At 37.6% G+C, this 15567-nt stretch overlaps 1 protein-coding gene across 14 annotated transcripts in view; it reads left to right on the forward strand.

Moving 5' to 3' along the window:
* TTC6 (tetratricopeptide repeat domain 6) overlaps positions 1-15567 on the forward strand; it is a 229610-nt gene that overhangs the window by 100968 nt on the left and 113075 nt on the right. For 13 of the 14 annotated variants that reach the window (XR_013521159.1, XM_035260381.2, XM_035260383.3 and 10 more), the window contains one exon: positions 3728-3869. Coding sequence is in view for 13 of the 14 variants with exons in the window: in XM_035260381.2 (XP_035116272.1) it covers positions 3728-3869 (142 nt within the window). In the remaining variant the exon portion in view is untranslated. Of the gene's footprint in view, positions 1-3727; positions 3870-12819; positions 12974-15567 lie in introns of those variants that run through there. The other variant, XM_054240618.2, reaches the window with a different exon arrangement.

Raw genomic sequence — 15567 nt, forward strand, 5'->3', positions numbered from 1 at the left:
AATGGTTCTCCATCTTCAGAGTGGACAGAATCACCTTCAGGTGGTTGTAACACAGATGACTAGGCCTCAGCTCCTGAGTTTCTGATTCATTAGGTCTGTGGTAGGGCTCAGTAGCTTGCATTCCTAACAAGTTCTTATGTAATACTAATGCTGCTCGAAAGGGAACCCACTTTGAGAACCACCCAGCATCTCATGCCTTACCAGTGATTCTCAGTTCCCCAGGGCAGAGTCTGGGGCTGGCTTTGGCTGTGAGACTTTTCTTACTCAGCAAAATTCAACAATATTTATTTAGTACCTACTCCATTCAAGTTTTTGGGAGACAGAAAATGAATAAGTCTCACTTTTTCTCCCAAACAAGCCTATGCTCTACTGTGAAAAAAGGCATATGGAATAGAATGCAGTATATTGTATAATGAAAGAGCAGATCAAATGCAACAGGGAAACCAGGGAGGCAGACATGTATCTGGGCTGGGCAGAGAAGGATTTGTAAAGGTCTCGTGGAGGAGTTGAGATCTGAAGGTCTTGCCCTTATCATTCGCCATTTTCATAGCCACTTGGTACTATAATGGCCTGTTGGTTTTTACTGTTTCCCCTATTGTCCTTGGAGTAATCCCAGCACATAAGGCATTTTTTTTGCATTGCAAACATAGCTTGGGTGGTAAGTTGGGAGAAGGAAGCAGAGTTGGCAAAGTAGGTGGTCCCCAGTCTGTGAAGGACCCTGACTGCCAGGGTCAGGAGCTTGGGTTATGTATACTGTGTGTGCAGTTAGTAAGATGTTTGGAGAGAGGATGACTGCTAACAGCAGTTGCAGGGCTATGTGGCATGGATTGGAGGAAGGAGGGTGTGGAGGTAAGGGACCAGAAAAAATGGTATCATAAAACTCAGATGAGAGAAGATGGAATGGATAAGAGGGACATCATGGAGGGAGAATGAACAGAAATAGTCATTACTGTTGGGAGTGAGGGAGAGATTGGCAATGAAGAGATTTTTAGTTTGAACCACTGAGATAGATAGTGGTGTTTTCCAAAGAGAACACTAGAAAGGGTTGGTTCTTTTTTCTGGACAGAAAGAAGGAAGCAGGGAAAATCTGGATAAAAATTTCTAGGTAAGTGGTTCATCTTAGTCATACAGGAGCATAAAGGTTAACCTTAGGTAAATCTTTCCACTTAGAAAGGTAGACATGAAGGCCCCCATTCCTGTCTACCAGAGCTATGCACTCTAGAATGTCCAATGACCTTCACTTTCTTCCAACCAATTCGTATTTCCATTTGGTGTGCTTTTGGAATATGAAAGAGCAAATGATAATAAGAGGTAAATGACTTTTACTACCCTGTTTCTGGCTTAGAGCCAGAGAAAAGTACAACAGTGCCTTTAGATAACTTCTTAGCCACTACTCTCCTCATCACCATCTCCCTCTCCCTACAACCTATCTTAGAAGTACTTATTGATCCTGATATATGTATTCACTTGTCTCCTTCTCTTAGTCCCTAGACCTTCTCCTGTTCTTTTGTTTTCCTGGATTCAGCTGCAGAAAACAGAAACATCTTGTATTAGTCTCTTCTTATTCTTCTAATAAAGACAGACCCAAGACTGGGTAATTTATAAAAGAAAGAGGCTTAATTGACTCACAGTTCTGCAGGACTGAGGAGGCCTCAGGAAACTTATAATCATGGTGGAAGGGGAAGCAAACATGTCCTTCTTCACATGGTGGCAGCAAGAAGAAATGATGAACAAAAGGGGGAAAAGTCCCTTATAAAACCATCAGATCTTGTGATAACTCACATCAGGAGAACAGCAGCATGGTGGTAACTGCCCCCATGATTCAATTACCTCCTGCCGGGTCCCTCCCACAACCCATAGCGGTTATGGGAACTACAATTCAAGATGAGATTTGGGTTGGGACACTGCCAAACCTTATAACATCTTTAGCTATTTTAAGCAAAAAGGGATTTAGTAATGGGAATTTGGTGTTTTAAAATCAGTGAGTGGGTTTAGGTAGGGAGATCTCCCAGGGATGACTCACACAGCATGTTTAACTGGCTGCTTAGGGCACTGCTGCTCCTGACGCAGGAAGGCAGCAAATCTGGAAGCCAGCACTGGCAACATACCACCTTAGCTGAGATTCAGGGATTAAGTAGCCTTTACTGTAACAGCTTTGGACTTTGGAGCCACACTGTGTCTGTTTGACATGCTCACTGGCAAAAAACAAACAAAAAACATAACTCACAAAGTAGTAACTGGAACACTGCTACAGAAGAACTCAACATTGTCATGACTGTATTTGCCAACAGAAACATCAGAACCTTTTGCCTTCTAAATTGCATTTGGTTAGTGGATTCTAAATAATATCTAGAACACTGGCTTCAGGAGAGTTTTTTCTTTTTCCTTCTTTTTAATAGAATCTCACTCTGTAGCACAGGTTGGAGCACAGTGGCATGACCTTGGCTGGCTGCAACCTCTGGTAGGGCTCAATAGCTGAGTTTTGTATTTTTAGTAGAGACGAGGTTTCGCTGTATTGACCAGGCTGATCTTGAACTCCTGGCCTCAAGTGATCTGCCTACCTTGGCCTCCTAAAGTGCTGGGATTACAGCCATGAACCACCATGCCTGGCCAGGAGAGTTTTGCCTCCCCATCCTTGGCAGGTCAGGAAAGCACATTAGAAGGTGGATGGAATGGGTGTTGAATGGCCGTGGTGTTCACCTTGCTGGAAGTAGAGTTTTAACCTGTCTTTGAATTCAGGTATTTTAGTAGGTAAGATAGGAAGCTTTTTTTTCATGACTCTACTTTGACAAAGCCATATCTTCTCCAGCATGGCTTTGAGTGGGTCTACTTCTTAACAGCAGGTATGATGGGATTTGAGTATTTCAGTGTATTTTTAAGCAACTGAAATCAGTTGGGTTTTTGTATGCTTAATTTTCACATTTGGTAACTCATAAAGTGGTTCTTCATGTAAGAGTATATCAGTAAGTTAGAGGCAACAGTAGCTCTAAATGCTTCCATGTGATATTGATATTCTATAGTAATTTTGTGGTACATGACTGTATATATGTTCTTAGATATTTTGTCTTTATGTTCATTTTATCTTTATTTTAAGGTTAAGTGTTGCAATACAAAAGTTAGTGTATTTCTAAGCCATTCAGTAGGTCAGTAATTAATGATACGTTTTATCTTCAAATTTTGATTTATCTCATGTTTCAGCTTAAGGCTTTTATTGATAAGTTTTATTCCATATGTATTCTTATGTATATGTAGCTTTTAGCCTAGAAAGGAAGACTTGATGTCTAAACAGTTTTCTGTTCATCGCATTAAGAAGGGAAAACCACAATGTGAGAAGACACTTCTGCTTAGGCTGATGCTTTGCCCCAATCCAAGAACAAAACTTTGTGTGTATGTGTGAGCTTGGAATGGGGAGCAGGTTAGATTAGAAGGTAGAGAAGCTTTTTTTTTTAAAACCTCTTTTGTAACTAGGCTTTCATAGGGTGAATTTATTATTCCAATATAATGAAACAAAACCATCATAAATATTATTACTAAAATATATTAAGAACCAGATGAGTATTTTTTTATTATTTCTAATTTTGGATTATCTGACTTCTACACAATCTCCGTTTAGTGGAGATGTCAAATGTCCATGTGTTTATTTCAGCAGAGTTACAAAATGAGGGCAAACATCTTATGCTTTGTCAACTACTTGAAAAACAAACTTATTGTTCTTATCACATTGTAGAATATTGTATGGAATTCCTGTTATGGATGACAACCAAGAATATGTTCATGTTCCTCTGACACCGCGAGGGATACCACCTGAGTTTGCACAAGGAACTAGAGAGCGTGCTCACAAACCACACTTGCAAGTCTTGGGAGAGGAAGTAAGGACTTTCTTTAATATTGGTTTTCTCTACCTCACAGGTTCTCAAACTTTTTGGTTTTAGGAAACTTTTTGTACTCTTAAAAATTATTGAGGACTGGCCAGGTGTGGTGGCTCATGCCTGTAATCCCAGAGCTTTCAGAGAACATGGTAAGAGGATTGCTTCAGCCTAGGAGTTTAGAAGAGCCTGGCCAATATAATGAGACCTTGTATCTACAAATAATAACCCAGCCATTTGGGAGTCTAAGGTGAGGGAATCACTTGAGCCCAGGCAATTGAGGCTGCAATGAGCCATGCATGATTGCACTACTGCAATCTAGCCTGGGCAACAGAGAGAGACCCTCTCAGAAAATAATTATCAAGGACCTCAATAATTTTTTATGTGAATTACATCTATTAACATGTTGTTAATAATGAAAACTGAGAAAATGCTAAAATACTTATTTATTAAAAATTGCAGTAATAAAGTTCTATATGTTCCTTGTCTGTAATCCCAGCACTTTGGGAGGTTAGGGCAAGTGAATTGCTTGAGGCCAGGATTTTGATACTAGCCTGGACAACATATTGAAATGCAATGTCTACAAAAATAAATATAAAATAGTGAGCTGTGCATGGTGGTACGGGCCTGTAGTCTCAGCTACTTGGGTGGCTGAGGTGGGTTGATTGCTTGAGCCCAGGAGGTCAAGGCTGCAGTCAACTAGGGTGCCAGGGTGGCAGAGTGACAAGGTGACAGAGAGCTTCCAAAAAAGTGTTTTTATGAAAAATAATTATGAGAAAAAAATTAAGTGAGAAACTAAGACTAAAAAAATATAATGCCTGGCTTAATAAAAGACAAATGGACTCTCATGTCTGTTTCTGCATTAATTATGTGGTAGTTTGTTTTGTTGAAATGTGTAAGAAGATTCTGGCCTCACAGAAATTTGCAATTAGAAAAGTTAGATTATTTTAATAGCCTTTAAACCATAATTGTCAATATTTTCCTTTGGTAAACACCAAAACCTAACAAATGGTAGTTTCTTGAAAGTTGCAAGACCTTTTACTTCTGAGGAAGATGAAGTAGAAGCAATTTTTCCCATTCTTCCTGCTAAGTATGAGTAGAAACCCTGGGTATTGCAAATGTAAGTAGACTCTGCAAGGTGAGGAGAAGGAGGCACAATAGCTAAGAACTTTGGGACCAAAAGAACGGCATGGTGGTGAGTTAGTTTATACCAACAGGTAATGAAAAAAAAATCCCCAACAAAAGCCTGCTATCTCTAGCCAAAGAACCAGGAAAGAGGTAGCCTAGCAACACAGACATTTTTAGACAAATAATTCAGTACTACACCCAAAAACCACAGTAAAAAACTGCGGCTCCACCCTCACTTCTACCAGTAAAGGCCTACAGGGAAACCTAGACTTCTGCCCTTGGCAGAGTGTCACAAGGTTCTCCAACACTACTGCCAAGGTGGGGTCAAAAAAGGCTCAGTGTGGAGCTGGGACTTTCATCTTAATAGAGTGAAATGAGATTTCTCCGTACTGTCAGGTGGGACCACCTGGGGATCTTGGGCTTCCATCCTCCTCTAGTAGTAATGAGCCAGTCCTCCCACTCCCTGCTGTGTTAGTATCAGAGGGGAGGTCCAGTGAAGTGTTTGCTAAAAGAGGATGTTTAAATGACATCCATAATCCTATATCATAATATCCAAAACATTCAAATTTCATTTGAAAATCACTAATTCTAGTAAGACCTAGGAAAATCTCAAACTCAAAGTAAAAGGAAAATTGATAGATGACAATACTGAGACGACATAGAATTATCTGATAAAAAATTTTAAAGCTGCCGTCATAAAAATACTTTAATGGCCGATTACGAACACTTGAAACAAATTAAAGAAAAAAGATTCAGGAAGGAAATAGAAAGTCTTAGTAAATGAATTGAAGACATAGAGAAGAAACTTTAAAATATTAGACTGAAACAATACGATAATTATAATGAAAAGCTTAATGGTTGGACTCAAGAGTGGAATGGAAAAGAGAGAAAGAATCAGCAAACTTGAAGACAGAACAATTAGAATTTACTCAATATGTGCAACTAAGGGAAAACAGACTGAAAAAAATTTTAATAGAGCCTTAGGGAATCTGAGGGACTATAACAAAAGATCTAGTATTTGTGTTAAAGGATGGGGTGAGACTGAAAAGTACTGAAATAAGTAATGTCTGAAAAGTTCACCAGTTAGGCAAAAGGCATAAAGCTACAGATTCAGGAGCCTGAGCAAATCCCAAACTGGAAAAATCCAAAGAAATATAGACCAAACCACATAATATTCAAACTTCTGAAAATGAAAGATAAAGAAAAACCTTGAAAGTAACAAAAAAGAAATGACATGCTACCTGCAGGGGAAAAATAATTTGTATGTAAATGGGCTTCCTATGAGAGGTGATGGAGGCCAGAAGTAAGTGGCAGAACATTTTTCATGTACTGGAAGAAAATAAATGTGTTCCCAGAATCACATTTCCAGGAAAATATCCCTTAGGAATGAAGGAATCAAGACATTCTGAATAGAAGGAAACTAAGAGAATTTGTTGCCAGCATACCTCCCCTAAAAGAAAGGCTCAGAGAAGTTCTCTAAATGGAGAGAAATAACAAGAGAAAGAAATCCAGGAATATCTAGAAGGAACAAAGCACATGTGAAGCAAAAATTTGGATAAGTACAATAAAGTTTCCTTCTCCTTTTGAGTTTTCCAAGTTATATTTGTCAGTTGAAGTAAAATTTATCATGCTGATGTGGTTGTAACAGAATATAGAGGAAATATTTAGGTTATATTATAAATGGGAAATGGTAAAGAGACATAAGGGAGGTGAGATTTCTATATATCACTTGAACTAGTAAGATGACACCCTCAGTCAATAGTGATACGCTATGTTTATAAATTGTAATACTTAGAGTAACAATTAAAAAGCCATATAGAGATATACTAAAAACATTATAAATAAATAAAAGTAGAATTCTAATACATGTTCAAGTAACCTACATGAAGACAGGAAAAAGAAAACAGAAACAAAAGAAACCAGACAGAGCAGACAGGAAACAAAATCTAAAATGACAGATTTAAGCCCTAACTTAAATGTAAATGGTTATGACAGAGTGATAAACTGGAATCAAACACATGACCCAGGTATATAATGTTTATAAGAAGCAAACTTATAATCATATAGCCAGCTTGAAAATAAAAGGGTTAAAAATATGCACACATCAATTAAAAAAAAGTGGGAATGGTTATATTAATGTCAGATAAGATAGACTTCCAACTGAAAAAGTTATGAGAGACAGAGAGGGGCATTATATTATGATAAAAGTATCAGCACATCAAGAAGATATATCAGTCTTAAAAATATATATACCAGATAACAGAACTGTAAAATATGCAAAGCAAAATCTAAGAACTGAGAGGAGAAATAGACAATTCCGCAATTGTAGTTGGAGAGTTCAGCATTTCTCTCTCAAGAATTGATAGAACACTTAGAAAATCAGCAACACCCCCATCAACCAGTAGGTTCCAGTTGAGGTTTATAGAATACTGTACCCAACAAAAGCAGAATGCATATTCTTTTCAGATGCCATGAAGCATATAGCAGGATAGAGCAAATCCATAATGGACTAAAAGTAGAAACCAGTAAGAGGAAGATAACAAAAATCTCCAAACATTTGGAATCTGAACAGTACAGTTATAAATAATATATGGGTTACAGGAGAAGTTTCAAGGAATTTAAAAAATACATTGAACTGAATGAAAATACAACATATCAAAATTGGTGGGATATAGCTAAGCAGAATTTATAGCACTAAATGCTTTCAGTAGAAAAGAGAAAGTCTCAAATTCATGATTTAAGCTCCCACCTAAGAACCAAGAAAAAAAGAGCAAAATGAACCCCAAAGAAGCAGAAGGAAGGAATAAAAGCAGAAATCAATGAAACTGAAAACAGAAAAACAGTAAGGAAAATTAAAGAAAGAGCTAGTCACTTGAAAGGATCAATGAAATTAATCTCTAGCAAGACTGACAAGAAAAAAAAGGAAAAGCCATAAATTAACAATATTAGAAATGAAATGAGATGTTACTACAGACCCTGCAGATATCAAAAAATTAATGTAGAAATACTATGAACAACTCTGCACACACATACATTTGAAAACTTAGATGACATGAAGAAATTCTCAAAAAACACAAACTACCACAGCTCACCCAGTAAAAACTAATTTGAATAGCCCTGTAAGTATTAAGGACATTGAATTATTGATTTATAAAACATTCCCCTTTGCCCAAATATGTCAGGCCAGATGACTTTACTAGAGAGAATTCTACCACACATTTAAGGAATAATTAACACCTATTCTATACAATCTCTTTCAGAAGATAAAAGAGGAGGGAAGACTTTCCAATTCATTTTTTGAAGCTGGTAATACCCTAGTATCTAAACTAGACAGAGACAGTAAAAAAGAAAGAAAGAAAAATGCAGACCAATATCCTTGCTATGATTCAAATGTTTGTCTCCTCCAAAACTCATGTTGAAGTTTAATTTTCATTGTAACAGTATTAAGAAGTGGGACCTTTAAGAGGTGATTAGGCCCGTATGGATGGGAAGAATGCTATTAGAAATGGGCAAGTTCAGCCCCCTTTTTCCCTCTTGGACTTTCTGCCTTTTACCATGTGAGGACATAGTAAGAAGGCCTACATCAGATGCTAGTGCCTCAATCTTGGACTTCTTCCTAGCCTCCAGAACTGTGAGAGAATAAATTATCCAGTCTCAAGTATTCTGTTATAGCAGTGCAAAACAGACTAAGACAACTCCTTATAAATAAATATTCGATATAAAAGTCTTTAACAAATGTTAGGTCATAGAATTAAAAATATGTAAAAATAATTATCCACCATGACTTTAGGGAATTATTTCAGAGATTGAGACTGGCTTCTGTATTGGAAAGTCAATCTTTGTAATTTATCATTTTAACACAATAAAGAAGAAAAATCGCATGATCATAATTATCAACAAAGAGAAAGCATTTAACAAATTTTATCACCCATTTCCATGATAAAAGTTTTCAGAAAAATAGGATAGAGGGAAATTTCTACAGCTTGATAAAGAGCATCTACAAAAACCTAGAACTAACATTGTATTTAACGGTGAAAGCTTAATTGTTTACCCACACCACTCTTACTCAATATACTGCTGCAAATTTTAGGCAGTGTATTAAGGCAACAAAGGGAAAGGAAAGCTTAAAGACAAGAAAAGAAGCCATACAGCTGCCCTTATGTGCAGATGACATGATTGTCAACACAGAAAATTCTGAGGAATCATCTAGGTGCAGTGGCCCATGCTTGTAAACCCAACACTTTGGGAGGCCGAGATGGCCAGCTTGGTTGAGCCCAAGAGTTTGAGACCAGCTGAGGCAATATGACAGAACCCTATTTCTATAAAAAATACAAAAATTAGCTTGGTGTGGTGGTGTGTGCCTGTAGTACCAGCTTTCCGTGAGGCTAAGGTGGGAGGATCACCTGAACCTGGGAGGTTGAGGCTGCAGTTAGCTGTGATCATGCACTACATTCCAGCCTAGAGAACAGTGAGAGCCTGTGTCAATAAATAAATTAATTAAATAAATTCTGAGGAATCTGTACAAGAAAAATCTCACAGAACTAATAATTGAGCTCAAGAAAGTGACAGGATACAAGATAAACATGAATAATTCATTGTATTTTTATGTTATCTATAGATGAATGTGTACTGAACTAGATACTGAAATTAAAACTCTATCATTTGGTAGCTCATACCTGTAATCCCAGCACTTTGGGAGGCTGAGGTGGGTGGATCACAAGGTCAAGAGATCGAGACCATCCTGGTCAACATGGTGAAACCCCATCTCTACTAAAAATACAAAAAATTAGGTGGGCATGGTGGTGTGTGCCTGTAGTCCCAGCTACTCGGGAGGCTGAGGCAGGAAAATTGCCTGAACCCAGGAGGCAGAGGTTGCAGTGAGCTGAGATCACGCCATTGCACTCCAGCCTGGGTAACCAGCGAAACTCCGTCTCAAAAAAAACAAAAACAAAAACAAAAAAAAAACGATATCATTTATAATTCTAGCAACGGAAATAATTAAGTGTAAATCTAACCAAACATGTATATGAGTTAGATGCTAAGGACTACAAAATGCTGATAAAAGGAATAAAAGTGATCTAAGAATATAGAGAGATTCCATATTTATAGATTGGAAGGATCATCATAGTAAACATGTCATTTCTCCTCAAATTGATATACAGATTTAAGCAATTCCTATCAAATTTCCAGCAAGGCTTTCTTTCTTTTTTTTCTTTTGTAAATTTAAACAAGAGTATTCTAAAATTTGTGTGGAAATGGAAAGAAAGTAGAATAGCTAAAACAATTTTGGGTAAGAATAATAAAATGGGATGAAGCAGTTTATCTAACTTTCTGACTTACTATATTACAGTCATTAAGACTGTGTGGCCTTGGTGGATGAATAAACCCATAGATCAGTGCGGCAGAGTAGCAAACCCACAAATGGACTTATACAGATATGTACAAATTTTTTTATAAAAATGCAAAAGTGATTCAATGGTGTAGGATAGCCTTTTCAAACAACTGGTGCTAAATCAATTGTACATCCCATAGCCAAAAATAAGAACCCTGACCTAAGTCTTGCATCCTATAAAAAATGTACTTAATAATTCACAGACAAATGTTGGATGAGACCAACATTATCCTGATACCAAAATCTGACAGCGATACAACTAAAAAAGAAAATTTCAGGCCAATATCCATGATGAACATTGATGTAAAAATTCTCAATAAAATACTGGCAAACCAATCCAACAGCACATCAAAAAACTTATCCATCATGATCAAGTAGGCTTCATCCCTGGGATGCAAGGCTAGTTCAACACATGCAAATCTATAAACATAATCCATCACATAAATAGAACCAAAGACAAAAACCACATGATTATCTCAATAGATTCAGAGAAGGCCTTTGACAAAATTCAACAGCCCTTTATGCTAACAACTCTCAACAAACTAGGTACCAATGGAACATATCTCAAAATAATAAGAGCTATTTATGACAAACCCACCGCCAATTCCAGGTTTTGAATGGACAAAAACTGGAAGCATTTTCTTGAAAAATTGGCACAAGACAAGGATACCTTCTCTCACCACTCCTATTCAACATAGTATTGGAAGTTCTGGCCAGGGCAATCAGGCAAGAAAAAGAAATAAAGGGTATTCAATGAGAAAAAGAGGAAGTCAAACTGTCTCTATTTGCAGAGGACATATTTGTATATTTAGAAGACCCCATTGTCTCAGCCCAAAATCTCCTTAAGCTAATATGCAACTTCAACGAAGTCTCAGGATTCAAAATCAATGTGCAAAAATCAGAAGCATTCCTATATACCAGTAATAGATAAACAGAGAGCCAAACTATGATTGAACTCCAATTCACAATTGCTACAAAGAGAATCAAATACCTAGGAATACAACTGACAAGGGATGTAAAGGACCTCTTCAAGGAGAATTACAAACCACTGCTCAAGGAAATAAGACAGAACATAAACAGATGGAAAAACATTCCATGCTCATGGTTAGGAAGAATCAATATCATGAAAATGGCCATACTACTGAAAGTAATTCTTAGATTCAATGTTATCTATAAATGAGATTGACTTCCTTCACAGAATTGTGAAATACCACCTTAAACTTCATATGGAACCAAAAAAGAGCCCCATAGCCAAGACAATCCTAAGCAAAAACAAAACAACAAATAACAAAAAACAAAGTTGGGGGCATCATGCTACTGACTTCAAACTATACTACAAGACTACAGTAATCAAAACAGCATGGTACTGGTACCAAAACAGAGATATAGACAAAGGGAACAGAACAGAGGCCTCAGAAATAATGCCACACATCTACAACCATCTGATCTTTGACAAACTGGACAAAAACAAGCAATAGGGAAAGGATTTTCTATTTAATAAATGGTGTTGGGAAAACTGGCTAGCCATATGCAGAAAGTTGAAAGTGGATCCATTCCTTATACCTTATACAAAAGTTAACTCTAGCTGGATTAAAGATTTGAACATAAGACCTAACACCATAAAAACCCTAGAAGAAAACCTAGGCAATACCATTCAGGACCTAGGTATCAGCAAGGACTTCATGACTAAAACACCAAAAATAATGGCAACAAAAGCCAAAATAGAAAAATGGGATTTAATTAAACTAAAGGGCTATTCACAGTAAAATAAACTATCATTAGAGTGAACCAGCAACCAACAGAATGGGAAAAAAATTTTGCAATCTACCCATCTGACAAAGGGCTAATAATATACAGGATCTACAAATAACTTAAACAAATTTTCAAGAAGAAAACCAAACAACCCCATCAAAAAGTGGGCAAAGGATATGAACAGACATTTCTCAAATGGAGACATTTATGCAGCCAACAAACATATGAAAAAAAAGCTTATCATCACTGGTCACTAGAGAAATGCAAATCAAAACCACATTGAGATACCATCTCATCCCAGTTAGAATGGCAATCATTAAAAAATCAGGAGACAGATGTTGGAGAGGATGTGAAGAAATAGATTACACTCCCACTGTTAGTGGGTAAATTAGTTTAACTATTGTGGAAGACAGTGTGGAAATTCCTCGAGGACCTAGAAATAAATAAATTCCATTTGAACCAGCAATCCCATTACTGGGTATGTACCCAAGGGAGTATAAATCATTCTATTATAAAGACACATGTACATGTATGTTTATTGTGGCACTGTTCACAGTAGCAAAGACTTGGAACCAACCCAAATGCCCATCAAGGATAGATTGGATAAAGAAAATGTGGGATGTATATACACCATGGAATACTATGCAGCCATAAAAAAGGATGTATTCATGTTCTTTGCAGGGACATGGATGAAGCTGGAAACCATCATTCTCAGCAAACTGACACCAGAACAGAAAACCAAACACCGCATGTTCTCACTCATAAGTGGATGTTGAACAATGAGAGCACATGGACACAGGGAGGGGAACATCATACACCAGGGCGTGTTTTGAGGGTAGGGGGCCCTCTTCCCTCCCTTTTCCCTCTCCTCTTCTTCCCTCTCCTCCCCTTCTTTTCCCTTCCCATAGGATCTTGCTCTGTTGCCCAACCTGGAGTACAGTGACATGATCACAGCTCAATGCAGCCTTGATCTCCAGGGCTCAAGTGATTCTTCCATTTCAGCCTCCTGAGTAGCTAGGACTACAGGCACATGCCATTACACCTGGCTAATTTTTTTTTTTCCCAAGACGGAGTTTTGCTCTTGTTACCCAGGCTGGAGTGCAATGGCGCAATCTCGGCTCACTGCAACCTCCACCTCCTGGGTTCAGGCAATTCTCCTGCCTCAGCCTCCTGAATAGCTGGGATAACAGGCACGTGCCACCATGCCTAGCTAATTTTTTGTATTTTTAGTAGAGATGGGGTTTCACCATGTTGACCAGGATGGTCTCGATCTCTTGACCTCGTGATCCACCTGCCTTGGCCTCCCAAAGTGCTGGGATTACAGGCGTAAGCCACTGCACCTGGCCCACCTGGCTAATTTTTAAATTACTTTGTAGGGTGTTACTATGTTGTCCAGGCTGGTCTGGAACTCCTAGCCTCAAGTGGTTATTCAGCCTTGGCCTCCCAAAGTTCTGGGACAGGTGTGAGCCACCATGCCCAGTCATGATGTTTCTCTGATTTGATTGGATTATGTGATTTTGGGAGGAAGACCATGAGATAAAAAGTGCCATTTTCATAATGTATTTGGCTACATACTATCAACATGATTTATCAATGTTGATGTTAACCTCCATCACCTGGCTAGGTAATGTTTACCAGGTTTCTTCATTTAAAGTTTCTCTTTTTTTCCCCTTCCCATATTATTCTCTTCAGAAGGAAGGCACCATACATAGCCACACCTCAGAAGTGGGGAGTTATGTTCTACCTCCTTAAGGGTAGAGTGTCTACAAAAATTTGTTAGAATTTATTAGAATTCTTTTGTATAGGAAGTATGTCTATTCTTCTCATTTATTTATTCATTCAGTCATTTATTTATATCAGTATGATTTGTGAATATGTTATACTTTGAGTTGTAATCCAATATTACATTACTATTAGTTTTGCTAAAATTGTTTGATCTTTGGCCATTGGGAATTCCTTCAGTTGGCTTTTATGTCGCTTTCTTAATTTTTTGGCAGTATTAGATATTCTAGGCTCATCTTGTGTATTTCTTGCCCCAGTCCTAGAATCAGCCATTTCAATAAGAAGCCCTGGCTGTCTTTATTGGGTATGGCAGTAGGTATGCTAGGCATTGTTGCTTCTAGGTCTTGTCTGCTGACAAAGCAAGGAAATGTATGTGTGTATATAAACTTGTATAAATAAATACACATATCTATACATATCTCTATATGTAAACATCTGTATCTATAGTAAGCTTAATATAAGTTCTTACTGATACATCCAACTCTAATTCTTCACATCATGGATAATTCTAGTTTCCTTCCTTTTCTTTAAACTTCCACTCCAGCAGTGACAAACCAGGTTTTCACCATTCTCCCTCAATTTATCAAATTTTTCAATTTCAGTGCACATGCATGAAAGTGTCAGAATTGTTAATTCATAATCATGTGGGCTACAACTTTATTATCTAATGTACAATGCTATGTGTACAGTTCCTTTTGCCTTTAGTTTTATATACTCTACTCATTTCCAAAATTACTGAGGTCAGCAACTTTTCTCCCCACCCCTTGGGTGAGATTATTTCATATATTTGTAATATAGTTAGGTTGTTTTGTTACATTCTGTATTCCAGCCTGGGATTCCTCCCGACCTCCTAAATGATTTTTAAAAATTCATATTACAGATGAGATCAGGCATATTTAGGGTGGTATGGCCATAAACATAAATTTGCATTTTATCAAAATTCACTTCTTGTGCTTCAAAGTTCAGCGGGGTTTTAAAAATGTATAATGTCATGTAGCCACGATTCCAGTATCATAGAGAATAGTTTCATATCCCTAAAAAATTCCCCTAGGCCTGATTAATTTTTATTTGGAAAAGAAATACAGAAACCAAACTAGCAAACACCTGACATGTTGGTAAGATTTTGAAAATGTTAACATTTCGTCGTACTTGTTTCACATTTTTTAACATAACATTTAAAAAAGTATTATTAAGGCCTCTTGTATTTCTTTTTTTTTTTTTTTTTTTTTGAGACGGAGTTTCGCTCTTGTTACCCAGGCTGGAGTGCAATGGCGCAATCTCGGCTCACCACAACCTCCGCCCCCTGGGTTCAGGCAATTCTCCTGCCTCAGCCTCCCGAGTAGCTGGGATTACAGGCACGCGCCACCGTGCCCAGCTAATTTTTTGTAATTTTTAGTAGAGACGGGGTTTCACCATGTTGACCAGGATGGTCTCGATCTGTTGACCTCGTGATCCACCCGCCTCGGCCTCCCAAAGTGCTGGGATTACAGGCTTGAGCCACCGCGCCCGGCCTCTTCTATTTCTTAATTCCATTTCTATTCCTCCCCAGCAGTTACTGTTACAATTATAGCAGCCTTTCAAGTCCATGAGTTTATACTTTACTAGATGTATTTGGGAGCCTAAGCAATAAATAATACAGTTTTTTGT

Source organism: Callithrix jacchus, chromosome 8 (genome assembly GCF_049354715.1).
Source record: "Callithrix jacchus isolate 240 chromosome 8, calJac240_pri, whole genome shotgun sequence".
In the NCBI taxonomy this organism is placed as follows: domain Eukaryota; kingdom Metazoa; phylum Chordata; class Mammalia; order Primates; family Cebidae; genus Callithrix; species Callithrix jacchus.